A 14,068-nucleotide genomic window follows, 5' to 3' on the forward strand; every position below is an offset into this window, starting at 1 on the left:
TAGAAGGACCTTTTGGATATCGAGCTGGGCTCAACCTGTTACCAAGGAGATGTGTGATTTTGTGTTTGCCTATTAAGTGGCGAGCTACAAATAACAAAACGAACTCTGTAATAAAAATAAATTGCAGTATGTCATGTAGGCATGCAGGTTTTGAGGCTTAATTATTATCAACTACTGATTAAAGCAAACCCAATCAAAACCCAAAGGAGAATTTTCTGTGTTCTCAGACACTCCGTTAGTCTTTGTGCTTGGGTATTTTATCTGCATAAAATAAGTTGCTCTTACATGAAGCTGTTTGTTGAAGTGAATCGCATAGGGGTACCTAATAAAGGTCTACGTGGCATGCAAAAAATCTGTGCGGTAAAATTAATGTTGAAATTTTTTAAGATGTTGTATTTGGCATATTACTCCTGCACCTTGTGTTTCTGGATGATACTGTAATGCATATACAAATTAAATGTAATATTAACAATTACTGCCAGGTACTGCAAAAAATATAATTTAAACATCAGACAAATAAATCTATCTAAGGATAAAGCTCTTAATACAGGTCATTGTATTAGTTGCATATGTTTTATGTACATTGATTCAAATGATGGATTAAGGCATGCATGTAATTTATTTAACAACTTCCTGCTGTAGTTGTAATTTTGCCCATGGATGGCTTTTAGAGTGACAGCTTTGAGAGCAGAGCAAGGTTGTTTATCTTTGAACTTCAGGATGAGGAGGTAAAGGTGTGGACAGGCAGAGGGGCAGGCGATGATGCCAAGTGGTGTGTGCTTGGTAAAACTGGCTTTTGAGGAATTTCTTCATTGAAAGAGATCGCGTTCAAACGCTGTAGAACTGTTTCTGTGGATGCAAAGGTAGAGCTGCTCCATATTCGCCTGCCTGGGGATGCGGCACACGTTGACTATACACTTTACGTATATGCAAGCAAGTAGATTAATGAAACACAGGTAAAAAGTTCAGGCATACAATCTTCTTTACTTGCTTTACCTCTAAAAGATTAGATTAGCTGTCATAAATTATTAATCTGAGCCTTCTAACTGTACCAATTTGGCACCTGTGCCTTTCTTTTCTGTAGTTTAGTTCAATGAAATTGTTATTGCTTTCTTCACATATTAAAGAATCTAGGTGATAAAAGAAAAGAAAGAAAACTTTACATGATTCCATGGTTACCTGAATGTAAAGAAATGGGTTTGAATCTGACGTGTTCAGATATTTGCTTTGCTAAAATAAATTCTTTCCATGTATGCAATGTACTTGTACAATTTAGGTAAATACCTTTTTACCCATTTTACATGTTTGGAAAAAAAAAATCATTTAGTATGCCATGATTTTGGAAGAATGCTGTAATGAACTGGCAGATTGCCACAAATTGCTTATAGAGTGTGTGGCACATGTACAGGTGAGAAAATTTTAGGAAAGCTTCTGATCAAAGTCAGAAAACAAACGTTCAGCATTCAAAAAACAAAATTTCAGCATTCTAGGAAAAAGATTATTTTATTTTTTTTCCCATGCTGAGACCCCAGTTTGAATGAACGTAAACCCATGATTTGATACTTAATATATAATTTGAGGACCTTGCCCTGGGTAGAAATCTCTGTCATTATTTAGGAGTAACCTGCTGCCCCTGAAGGCACAGTGTAAATTCATGTAAAATGTATTTAGTGATGCGATTCGGGTGCATTAAAATAAGAATTTGATTTTTTTTTTCCCATTACAGTTAAAGACTTGTTGAGAATAGCTGTCTTTCTGAAGAGCTTTTCACATCTGTTCCTATCTTACTATTTTAATTGTCTAGTGCTGTATCTATGTGCAAAGATTCCTTTTTCTTTTCTGTAATAAATTTATGTAGGATGCTGCTGAACACTGTTGTTAATGTGGAATTGCCTTTCTTGACTTGGTGATACTAATGCCTTTTGGGTGAGCTTTGTCCATCTGATTGAGACATAATAAAATCAGTAAATGTTTCTTTTTTGGCGTGTGGGTAATTTGCTTTTTAAAAAAGGAAGAGGTGGAGTCCAATGTTGTGTAGTGATGGTTGGCATAGTAATATTTTTGTTCCTTTAGAAAAGCATTCACTGGGCAGGAGACCAGAAGCAACAGTTTATCTACTATTAATGTCTCTGTGGAATATTTGCTCTTCTCTTTTTGGAGGGATTTGCTAATAGAATGGCTCTCCTGAGTAACCAATGTCTTCTGAAGGAAAAATAAACAGATTTGTTAATCTATAGTAGATTGTTGAAATTTTTCACTTTCTGCTCTCTGTATATATTTATTATATTTTGTATGTAATATATTAATATGGATATCTTAGAGAATAATTTTTATAGATAAATGTTTCTAATGAACTTGAAGTTGTCCGTCCATTTTTTGGCCAAATGATATTTTACTGTTTAGCAGACATCCTCACATTTTCCTTTTGAATTCTGAATGAACAGCACAGACAGATGCAATTTAGAAATTATTTTTTGAAAGAGGGTATAGATAGCTATTCCAACATGTTGTATTCTTAAAGCAATACAGGCAATTTGGAACTTTGAAAGATGATGAAAATGCAAGTGTAGCCCTTGCAGGTATCATTGAGTTAATGCTCTAGAGATAACGCTGTGTCAGAAAGTCCCACAGACAGCTAATCCGCAAGAAGAAGGGGTTCTTCAACGTACTGATTTCGGTGCTTGGTCCTTTGTTTTTTTCCTTGTGTACCCCAGTGAATGCTAATACTGCCTGCCCTCTTGAAGCCCAACTCATACCACACCGTTGGCCGGCTTTGCCAGTCCTCCTTGCATGCCTGCTTGGGTGGTGAGGAGGTTGCACGCATGTGGATCTGCTTGGCCCTTGTCTCAGCTGTTTCCAGGAGTGAATGGTAGAAGGTTGGAAGGATTTGGCGTTGGTGGGGCACTTTTAGTTCAGGTGTTTTGTTAGGCACAGGTGAAGGAAATTTGGGACTGATTTGTTCCAGAAGAGGTGATCTAAGCTGCCTGTGCGTTTCTCCCCTGCCACACTGACTTCTGTGGGTTTGGGTAGTCGTGTGTGCGAAAGTCATTTTAAATGTCTTCGTATATGTAAGTTACTAATTAAATAATTCTCTAAAATGTTTCCATTCTTATACTGTGTTGAAGAGTTTTTGTAGTTGTTTTTTAATGTCATTCTTTAGTTGTACTTTGTAAATGATCATGTTTAGTTACTTACTGAAAGTCTTACTGATTTTCTTAAAGTTCCTACTAGTTCTACATCTTAGTGTTATCATCTTTTTGATGGTAAGAGGTCCTTGCTCTGCAGTCCTATAGTTTTCTTTTTCAGGTAACTGTAAGATAGATAACTTCTTAAGTAATAAGATGAGTTCACGTGTTATTTTAGAAGTAATGTATTTGATTATTTTGATGATGAATGAAGTATTTCTGCTGTATGTGATTTCAGCAGAAAATTTTAGAACTGGACTAAACTATAAGCCAGTACCATTAGACATTTCTGTGGAGATATTGCAGGTTCTTGACTTGCTGGTTTACTTGATAGGGAATCTGGGCTCATTCCTGAGTTTGCCCCAAAAGTTTCCTGTGGGCAAAAGTCTTTCCTAATTTGTCTGTTCTAGGGGAAATGGAAGTAATAATCTTCTCTCAGCTCAAACCTGATATTTAGCAATATTTTCAGATATTGAGAAGAAAAATAGAGTTGTCTGCATACACTTGTAAATTACTGTGCTTGTAAATTACTGCGGAATTGCTACAGTAAATTACTGCACTGTAAAATACTGCTTCTCAGTGGTTTGGGAAGATTTTTTTATGTACATGCCTCACTTAAAGGTTACTGTAACATTAATCAGATTTATTTGAAAGGTATTATTAGATTTTGTGTACTCTGTACTGAATAGTAGTGTATCCTTAGCAATGATTACTCATAAATCCTGCAATTATTCAAAGAATAGCCTCATGATTAGTAGCATTGACTGTGTTATCCTGTGTTATTACAACAGTATGGAAGCGTTTTCATAATAACAAGGGATTTAATTGGTACGAAGACTTATTTGCAGAATACTAAACACATTGGCAAGTAATGCATTTGAATCGTGCATTACAGGCACTCGGAGTATTATCAGCTAATTAGGTACTGGAAGGGCATATGTAGTGTTAGCAAAGGCTGTTCAACTTCTGAACACAGTTGTTTTTCAGTATTAAAATGGCTGGAAAAATGATTATAAGTTTTATGTGACTCTAAGTATGTTTTATTACCTTCTGTGAACAGTTTCTAAAACATACTTTTAAGCAGTTTTCAGGGAACAGTGCATGATTAAGTTTTGCAATGAAGCTGCTGATCTATATCTAGAAAATTGTGTAGGAGAAGTGTTTACATCAGTAATAGAATGGCATAAATATTTAATCTGTTTCCAGGAAAAGCTGTTTTTTTACCAGCAGATGTATTTTGTCAGGTGGTAGGAAAAGTATGAATGTAGGTTGATTGGCCCAGGTAAAAGGGGAGATGCTTTCATGGGAGTCTGATACCCTGGGGAGTTCTTGATTATTAACCTGCCAGTTTTAAATTCCATCTGTAATGTATTAATCAAACGCCTCTGACAGTTTAAGCTTTATTGTCACCCTTAAACCCCTACAGAAGGAGGATTTCCTCTGAAATCTGGTTTGTTTCTTACACAGCTGTTAATTATGCCTAGTGATATGTTTTGTTAGTTTTTCCTTCCTTCCAGGCCAGCGTCGTCTGCAGACTTCTTTTGCTTCAAGTCTGTGATATTTTATCCTCTTTCCTTGCTGTTCATCACTTTTCATTGAATTTCTTGGCAGAAAAGGTAACCCACACAAGTATTTTATCTTTTGTTCAAACCTTTGATTGTTTATGACCAGTCAGCTGTCAAAACCCTACATCTGCCGCTTTGCTGCAGAAGTTACCCTCACTAGAGGCAGAGTTTATTTTTCTAAGGAATTAAACATTTTATCATAAAGGCGTGGTGTTGAAAGTAGATAAAAATATATTACTAATGCTTCACAGAGGAGGAAAACTGTTGCTAAGCAGGACAGAGTGGATTGTCATTTCATGAATAAATGCCTTTTTCTTTGCAAGTCTTTTTGCAAGGCATAGAGTTGAGTCTCCTTGCCCGGGGCAGCACAGGGCGATGCTGCGTCCTTGTCCCTGCCCTTTCTGGGTTGCAGAAGGGACCCTCGGTGAATGTACTGGCTGGAGAGATGTGGTCCTCTCTCCTTCCCACTCAGGACTTGAGTCGATGGAGATAGCTACTTAAAATCGGGGCGAGCTGAGGAAGCGGCTGCAGCAAAGCGATGCTGTGCCCTAAGGGGGTGGTCGCTAATGAGGTAGCGGGCACCGGCAGCAGAGGAGTGAGGGTGAGGGATGGGGGGGAGCACATCCCTTCTGCTTGCTTCACAAACCAAACTTAGCTGGGCCTGGTGCAGGGCGGTGCTGGGAGGAGGGAGAGTCCCCAAAAGCTGTCAGTGCCCAAAAAGCTGCGGCACTCTGTCAGGGCTGATAGCTGAGGTCGAAATTCTGTAGTGGTTTGGTTTTTCCAAAAAGGGCTTTTTCTGACAGAGTTTGTGCAACAGTAGTACCTGTGGCAGTGCTTGAGCCTTGTCATCTCATTAAAATGCTGAAGCTTACACTGTGCACTTGCTCTAAATTAAGTAGATATAGTAGTGTAACAGACCAATTTTGTCCTCCGGTATGTTTATTGCACCTGTACAACAAAACGAATAATCTCAAAATGGCAGAGTTCACTCTTTGTTGTGCCACTGGCAGGTTATTTACTCGTTTGTTTGAAAGCAGTGTCAGGAACCCCTTAATTGCCCCTGTCCCATACAGAAAAGTCCTTTTCACCTATTAGACTGAGTTGTAATGCATAAAGTGCTTATGGGGGGCTATATTTCACAAGTACAGCTGAAGGTAAATGACTGACAAAGTGTTATGTTGTGAAATCGTGCTGCTGGCAGACCTGGTGGAGAAAGGATCTCGCCGATTTAATGGTTTTATGCTCTTCCAGCAGTTGTTGTGCCAGCCTTTCAGGGCGTAGTGATCCAATTTACTTATCTAATATCTGTAATTAATGTGTGAGCACAGTATCATTTTAAAGATAGATGATGATGAACGGCAATAAGGAATTTTATTTCTGTTATGTATAGTACTCTTCAGCCAGATTATTGTTAAACCCAGATGTTTTATGACTTTTTGATAATAGCATGGGGTGTTTTATTCTTGGTAGTAATTGGAGTTACATTTTATAAAGTAGAAGTTCATTCTGTCCTTCATTAAATAAGTTAAAATCACACTATTTAGCAGTTTACGATTCTAACAGTTCTTTCTTTTGAAAGAGTTGTATAGAGGGAAATTCAAATTTATGTCCTATATGTTGCTGGTCTGGGTCAGGCAGAACTAGAAGGGACAAACATCGCACTCTCACTGCTCAGCATAGAGCTAAAAAGTAAGTCCAAGACCAGTGTATTTCTACGGTTTTAGTTGAAGAAGCTATTAACTGGTAGTACATGAGAGAGTTTTAAAAGAAATTTATTTGCTTACTAACAATGTTTTCTTGCCTGAATAAGAGTTTAATCATATTGGTGGGAAAGAAAATTGATGAACCTTTAACATCAGATGGTACAGAAATAGTGATTAGAAACCATTCGCCTACCGTTTAGAAGACAGAAATTTAGATTAAGCGCAACTGAAACATTACTTTAATCTAATTCTGTTGAAGTCATGGGGAAAATCTACTGCTGTAAAATTAATCTTACTCCTCATTTGCAGTGAGAAGGGTAAAATAATGTCAGTATAATTCTAGTGTAAAAGTAATCGATATACTTTTTCTCCTTTGCACCTGATGCAAGCATGCTTCTCGTTTATGAAATCTCCTCCTCCCCCTGTCATGTCTCTTGCTTTCTGCTGTTCCCTATCAACAAAACAGTCTAGATTTAGCTTTCCAAAGCCAAGGAAGTGAGATTCCAGCAGTCAGAAGCCTGCTTGGAACAGAATTTCACAAAAAAAAGAAAATTGTCTCTCCCAGCTGGTCTGCAGGCTTGAGCAGGAAAAACAGAGCAACTGTGGTCTTGGAGCTCTTTCCTGAAAGAAAAGCAAAAAAAGCTCAAATCATGCACGGTCATTTTCCTCTCTTGTCAGGATTCTGGTCTGGGCATTCAAATTGTTCAGATTTGAACTCAAGTTGTCTTTTCCCCTTTGTGTCTTTTCTACTGATTTCTGTACGCTGTGGGGAGTCTCTGTCTCTTCTGTTGATGCTCTTGTGTGTTGTACAAATACTTCAATGTTCATTGCACTGTTTAAAGTAGTATTGGGTTTTTGTTTTGTTGGTTTTGGTTGTGTTTAGTTTTGGTGTGTGGGTTTGTTTGTTTTTTGGTTTGGTTTTTTTTTTTTTAGACTCTTGCCTAGTGAATTAAGTACTTACTTGATAGGAAGGGTACTCTCATTTAATAAAGAATTCATTTCTGATTCATAGAAAAATGTTTCTGGCAGCCAAAACCAACAAGAAAGTAATTAGTTCAGTCTCTGAACTAAATCTGTTATTGCCTCCTTCATTGTGCAACACCAAAATAGGAACTGTTGGCTGTCAGATTTCAGCACCGTCCTTCCCAAACCTCTGCCAGTGGGTCTGTTAGAGGAACCCCAACAGAGTCTGGCCACAACTTACAGTGACCTTTTCTAGCAGAAGTCCCAAGAGGCATGCGCTGTCTGATAAAGCTCATGAAACTGATTTTGTATTTCCTACTCCCAGCAAGTATTGCCTAATGTACAGTTAAATCTTTGTACTTAATGTGCTTTTCCCTTCACCTTTTGTCAGGACTGGGGCGTTGGGCTGGTTGGCTGGTCCCTTTTCCCAGCTTGTAATTAGTGGGCAATAAACCGCGTCCATTTAGGCCAGATTCACTAAGGTAGGCAGGTTTTTCACTTCTGTTTAAACTCCTCACTCCCAGTCCCAATTCAGCAGCTACTCTGAAGGTGGTCACTGACACACTTTTGTGCATCTGGGCTGATTTTCCTGCAGTTGTTATAAGAATTGCTGAGAAAAATAGCATCTACTGGGGTGTTAGAAGCTTTATCATCTAACTACAGTGGTATGGCATCCTTCTGACACTTAATTTATATTCAGTTACGAGCCTGTTCTGGGGTGTTTTGTGTAGGCTGAAGTATTTCCATGAAGGCTTAAAAATGAAGAGGTCCAATATTGTCATAGCTTTGCAACAGATGTGGTGAGAGATCGAGCATCACTGCTAAGTTAGCTACTAGGCAAATAAGTCTTGATGTCGCCTTTCGAAGGGCTGGCCAAGGTCTGTGCAAGACACTTCTGGTAGCCTGGGGAGAAGGTACTGACTGTGTGATTCATCTCTGATTTACTGTAGGGTATGTGTGGAGCACTTCCTGAGAGGGCAGCAGCCTATCTAACAGGTTATATACACGACCAACATACCAAGACCTGTTCGGTTACTGTGGGTTAGCAGAGATGCAGTAACTGGCCATGTTTGCACAAATGCAAAGTTATTTGACTTGGCTTAACCTGAAGTGGAAAAGGGCTTTGCTAATGCCTGTTACTTCGTTACCTTGCATTTTATGAGCTAAGACCAGGTGACTGGACAGTAACCGTGGCTCGGTTGATGTGGGTAGTATATTAATCTGTGACAACTTTATCATGTGTCTGAGGTCTAACTACACTGTCAAAATATCTTCATTAGTGTTTGCAGTATACGGTGCATACTTGCATACTAACGTGTGATTTCTGAAGGTCAGATTTGTGAAAGATTATTATGTCTACGTACATAGATACTAGTGCAAGTAAAAGCTAAGCGACACGAGTTTTAACAATGCTGGCTTTTTACAAACTAAACGCTTTTGTGTTTGCGTGCAAGTTGCATTACAGTAGAAATTGTGCACAGGCAATAACCCTGAACTGAGATGTGCTAGCTCGCTAATGCCGAGGCTTTCTACTGATGACATCTGTCATCCTGTTGAATAGGGGACTTGTATTATGTATCTGGTTTGGTGATTTAAATCCATGAAGGACTTGCTGTCTGAAAAAACTGTGCTGCATAATGCTTTCAGATAACTTACCCAAATGGATGCATTTGTTTTAGGTTTAAAAATGTATCTCCAAAAAAAAGTGTATTGCTTTGATAAAGCAAAGCAGTTATTCATCTGTGGACTGCATTTATTACAGAATTCCTTTAAAGGGAAACAAATTATTTCATTGTTCTCATCTACCAAAATGTATCAATTAGCGTGCCAGACTAATTAATCTTGTAAAAACTAACAATCAAATACAGTGCATTTCCTCCCATAGGAACACACAGTACTTCTAAAGGTCACCATTTAGCTGTGCACCTCCTTTTATTACACTTTCTCAAAAAAAAAAAAAAAAGTGGTTGAGTGATGAGAACTCAGATCTCTCTAATGCTTAATAAACTTAACCTTTATCATGGTATTGAACTTGATATCCTGCATGAAAGAAGAGTGCATGCTGCTTTAGTTTGTGCTGACTGTTAGTTAATCATTTTTATTTGCTTTATGGATACCACATGGAATATTTATTAAAATTCTTCAGAGTATAGTAAATATGAAGAGAGATTAAAGCAGCAGAGTAGGAAGGATAGCTCCTCTGCAAGGAGAATGTGTGTGGATACAAGTGACCGTAGAGGATGCATGTTGAGTCCAAAAAGATTTCTTCATGAGCAGTCACTCTGATGTCTGATTCTGGACATACTTAAATTCTTAAGGTGCAGATAGAGCTAGGTGTCTGATTTAGACAGTATTTTTATCCAGGGCTCTGCACTGTAATAAATGGTTAAAATTTGACATCACCTAAAAGAAATACTGAAATTTTTCTGCTTGTATGCTCATATTAGAAAGTCTGTGGAAAAACAATCATTTTGAAAAGAAAAAAAGAGTATAAAATATAATACTTTTCATAGGGGTATTCTCAAAGCCCATCAAACTCAAAGCTTTCAAATTTCATCTCCGATCAGGCATCTTTTATTGCTGCATTGTAAGGAGTTAAGTATCTTTTCTCAAGTAGACTATAATTCTTCATCATATATGGTATGCTAAGTTGCTTTAGGAGGTAACTAGAGAATGAATTTTTTTTATTACTGATCCCGAAGTAGTGCCCAGAAACTCATAGGTTCCATAAGCGTTTCTAATGATCCATTAAAATCATGCTAACCATGATAGATTGTAGGATGCTATGTTTTACGTCACGATCCTCATCTGTACTAAAATTAAGTTCTTGTTTCCATAATTGAATATTAAATTTATTCTATTCCTTGGTGGACTAGATCCCTAGCAAGTATAAATCTGACTTTTATTTGCAGCAGGTGCTAATCTTGCCCAAAATACACATCCTTACTATGGCTCTTTTCCCAAGAAATTCAAGTAACTTTGCCACATTGTGCTGACTGTGCAATAAATGGGCTCTACCTCTAGATTGAACTGAAATGTCGTGTGGAAAACCTGTGTTCCTACTGGCAGCTTAGCTGTGGGATGGTGCTGTCTGTGCCACAGTAGGGATTAGGGGTCTGCAGATGACTTCTCAAACAATGTTGGACCATCACTTAGGACTGAGAGGAGCATAAAAGGTATCAAATAATTTTTCCTCATCTCTTGTTTGTGTGTTTTCCCCTGAGAAGACAAAGTCAAGCATTGCTGAGAAAATGGAGGAAAGATACTGGTGATGACAAGTGTGCGTTTACCAGGCAGTAATGGAAATGGGGCATGAGAAAGATAACGAGTTCCCTACAACTTGTTGCTTTCTCTCTTCTGCCTCTGGTTTCACATCAATTTTTATCTTTTCCCAACTTGTTTTTCTTTTCCATAATACTGGTATATGTAGCGAGCAACATCCCATACCACGGAAGTCTGTTCACTTCCTCAGGGATCCCAGCATAACTATTTTTGGTTGCTTTGGGCCAAGAAGCGAGGGTAGGGCAGGGCAGGGCTGGTGCCAGCAGTGAAGAAGACCGGGCAAATAAACAGTTGTCCTCTTGGCCGCATGCAGCAAAACCAGTCACTGCCACAAGCGTTAAAAAAACCCGTAGCAGTTGCTCTTTGAAGACACCCCACCTCCGTATTTGTTTTAGGGTTGTCAGTCATTCGTAATATTTGACTTGCTTGTCAGTCAGTACCAGCCTTCCCAGATGTGTGAAGAGGGACTGGAAAGGCTCCTTCATGTTAAAGCCTGTTTTGTCACTGTCAGTTTTGGTACGGAAAACATCCATCAGCATCCTTAGCAGGAGGAAGTTGTGCCGTCTCTGTCAAAATCTAGTGCTCCTGGTCAGTGGATTTTTGTTGTTGTATTCTTATACTCCTCCAGGAAACCCACAGTGTCACTTGTCTGACACTGTGTTGGCTTCCAGGGACATAAAGCGTAGCTTCCTCCGAAAGCTGTAAAGCCTGATGTTTGCTCTCCATGAACAGTAAGTGTCTTCAGAAGTCAGAAAGCCGCTTTCTGGCTGAGTTTATTTCCCTGAGAAATATATGTACAAAACTTTTTGCTACCTTGCATGCCTTTATAGATGAAGTAAAATGTGCTGGCAATTGCTGCTTTAATTTTTGTGTGGGCAGCTGTTTCATTTATATAAGTATTACTCCTTTTGAGAAATTGCTGGAAGATATAAAAGTTTAAGTTCTCTGCTGGAACATAATTCTGGCGTTCATAAAAGTCTTGTATCTCCCAGCCCTTGTCAGCATGCTATGCCTGTCACATGCTTGAACATGTCTTGCTGCTCTTCTTACAAATCTAACTCTTCTGCAGGCACCAGTTGACAGCAAGGAGTCAATTACTAACAAAATAAATCTAAAAAAAATAAATGAAAATGCAAAGCCTCCACTAGTGAAGCCTTTTCCTAGAAAACAGGGAAAATAAATTGTAATGGCTGTGTTCTCAATGAGGTCATCTGTCAAATCCCAAACAACCAGTTAAACAGACTTAATATTACTGGCAAGAGGAATAAAAGGAAATGTGGTAATATCTCAATTTGGGATATTTGAATGTGAGCAAGACTGCCAGCCCTGAAGAGCGCGCTGTGGCTCTGAAGGACATCTTGAGGTAGCTACCAAGTCTTCTCCTCTACAGACACCTTCCTTTGCTTGCCCGTTTGGTGTGCTAAGAGGTCCCTGTGGCTCTGTGGCCCATCCTACCCTGTCCATCTCCACAAACGTAGCTCGGGCTGCTGGCCTGCAAGGTAGGTCTTGATTCCCGGGAGGCAGATCTGCTAGGAGCTGCTCCAGTTCACGCCGAGTTGCTTCTTGCGCGTCCTGGTTGGTGTTTATGCAGCCTTTTCCATTCGCTGCGGTCCCGCGTGCCGAGACTGTCGCCCTGCGCCTCAGTCTGCCGCTCCCTTGCTCTGGGGCCCGCGCAGCCCCTGCAGGCATGCCTTCTTCTGAAGGTCCTGAAACGTGCTCCTCAAGCCTCCTCAGATCCATTGTCACAAAGGAATAATTTACTGTGTATTTCCTTTGTTTGTTAAAAAAAAAAAAATAACCACATCTAAACAAAACGGCGCAAACCCACCATTTTCCAACCAAGCTATCGGAAGTCCTTTTCAGAATGCTATTTTCCACCACTTCTTTATATGCTAAAGAGACAGATTTTAAGGACGTCTCCATGGTAGCCTTTGCTCACTCCTGTTGCCCGCACAACACTACAATAGCACTGCCCACCTTCCTTGGCTGTTTCGGGCATTTCCCAGCTAATTTACTAAGTGTAAATGCAAATACAGTCATTTGGGCCTGATCCAACTGTATAAATGTCTTTCCTCTGGTGCCCTCAAGGAGGGACTACTGTCTTCCGCACAGCCCAGACCGCAAGATTTATGCACACTGCGTTTCCATTGTGGTGGCTAAAAGCAACTTTGCTCGAACTTTCTGAATGGCAAAAGTATGTGACTTCTTGCGGGCATGTTAAGCGTGAAACACTCTGTCTTAAAAGCAGATTTAGAGGCATATTATTTTTGAGGTTGCCTTCATTAACTAAGAAGGTGATGTTATTGAATGTGTTGAAGAGTTAAACTGGTAATTGTGATGCTTGAAATGTTTTTTGCCTATTAGATATTTGGATATTCATTTAAGTGGCCATTTGTATAGTAAATATTTAAGGAATGTTGTTAAACTAGCCTTAACTCACTGTGTCCAGGCTTTCTATAAAAGGACTCTCTTTTTTTTTTTTCTGGAAAAGGGACACATTTATCAGAGCGAAAACTTGGTAAAATATGGAGAATTTCTTTGTGACTTTGTAATAAGGAAAGGTGAAGATGTTTGCGTGCAGGGTATCCTTTTTCATCTGCTGCAAGTATTTTATACAACTCTGGCTGTAAGATATCAGCAATACTTCTCCATGGCTTACTACTTATGTGAATAATCAGCTAACAGTCTCTTTTGCAGTGGGTTTGATTTCATAAAATTTGGTATTACAGCTTGCAAATATTTCAGAGTCAGCTTTAATATAAATTCTTATACTATGCTAGAGTGAAGCCACAGTCTGAAATAATTTTACATCATAAGTGGTTCTAAATGAAAGTACTTGCAGATTATTTCCATCACATTTGTGGAGGAAAGAATCTATTTTCGCCTAAAGAATATTTAAGTCCATTACCTTATGAGAAAACAGTCATTTCAAGTTTTAGCACCTGAGTGGTGCTGAACTTTAGTGATAGTAATAGGCAGGTAAAAGTGCTGAAGAATACAATCGCTGCCTTTTCAGGAGAAACCTCTCTCCGAACAGACCTTGGGAGTCCCACTGCTAGGTCCTGGATAGGCAGAGTCCAACGCACTGAAGCCTGATAATGCAGCATCTTGACTTCTTGAACCGTTGGAAGTGTGGATAAAATTTTATAGCTTTTTTAATATTTATATATGTATATACATACACACACATATATTTCTGATACATATTTATAAAATTTATACACATGTAATATGTATCCTTACAAAGGTGACCATAGTGTTTTTGTGCTTCTGAAATCATAACCCAAATCACTGCCTTGGAGGAATCAAAAATCTGGGAGCTTCCCTTCTCCACGTGCTGCTCCTGCAGAGGGAAACAGCCCCATTTGGA

The 14,068-nt window shown here is 39.0% G+C and overlaps 1 protein-coding gene across 7 annotated transcripts in view; it reads left to right on the forward strand.

The window, feature by feature from the left end:
- The window catches only part of NAALADL2 (N-acetylated alpha-linked acidic dipeptidase like 2), a 520,054-nt gene that overhangs the window by 173,127 nt on the left and 332,859 nt on the right, over positions 1-14,068 (forward strand). For 5 of the 7 annotated variants that reach the window (XR_012776415.1, XM_075506899.1, XM_075506898.1 and 2 more), the window contains exon 3: positions 11,327-11,429. The exons of the other annotated variants lie outside the window; for them this stretch is intronic. Coding sequence is in view for 4 of the 5 variants with exons in the window: in XM_075506899.1 (XP_075363014.1) it covers positions 11,423-11,429 (7 nt within the window). In the remaining variant the exon portion in view is untranslated. The remainder of the gene's footprint in view (positions 1-11,326; positions 11,430-14,068) is intronic. 7 annotated transcript variants of the gene reach the window in all.

The sequence above is a fragment of the Mycteria americana genome, chromosome 7 (genome assembly GCF_035582795.1).
Source record: "Mycteria americana isolate JAX WOST 10 ecotype Jacksonville Zoo and Gardens chromosome 7, USCA_MyAme_1.0, whole genome shotgun sequence".
NCBI lineage: Eukaryota > Metazoa > Chordata > Aves > Ciconiiformes > Ciconiidae > Mycteria > Mycteria americana.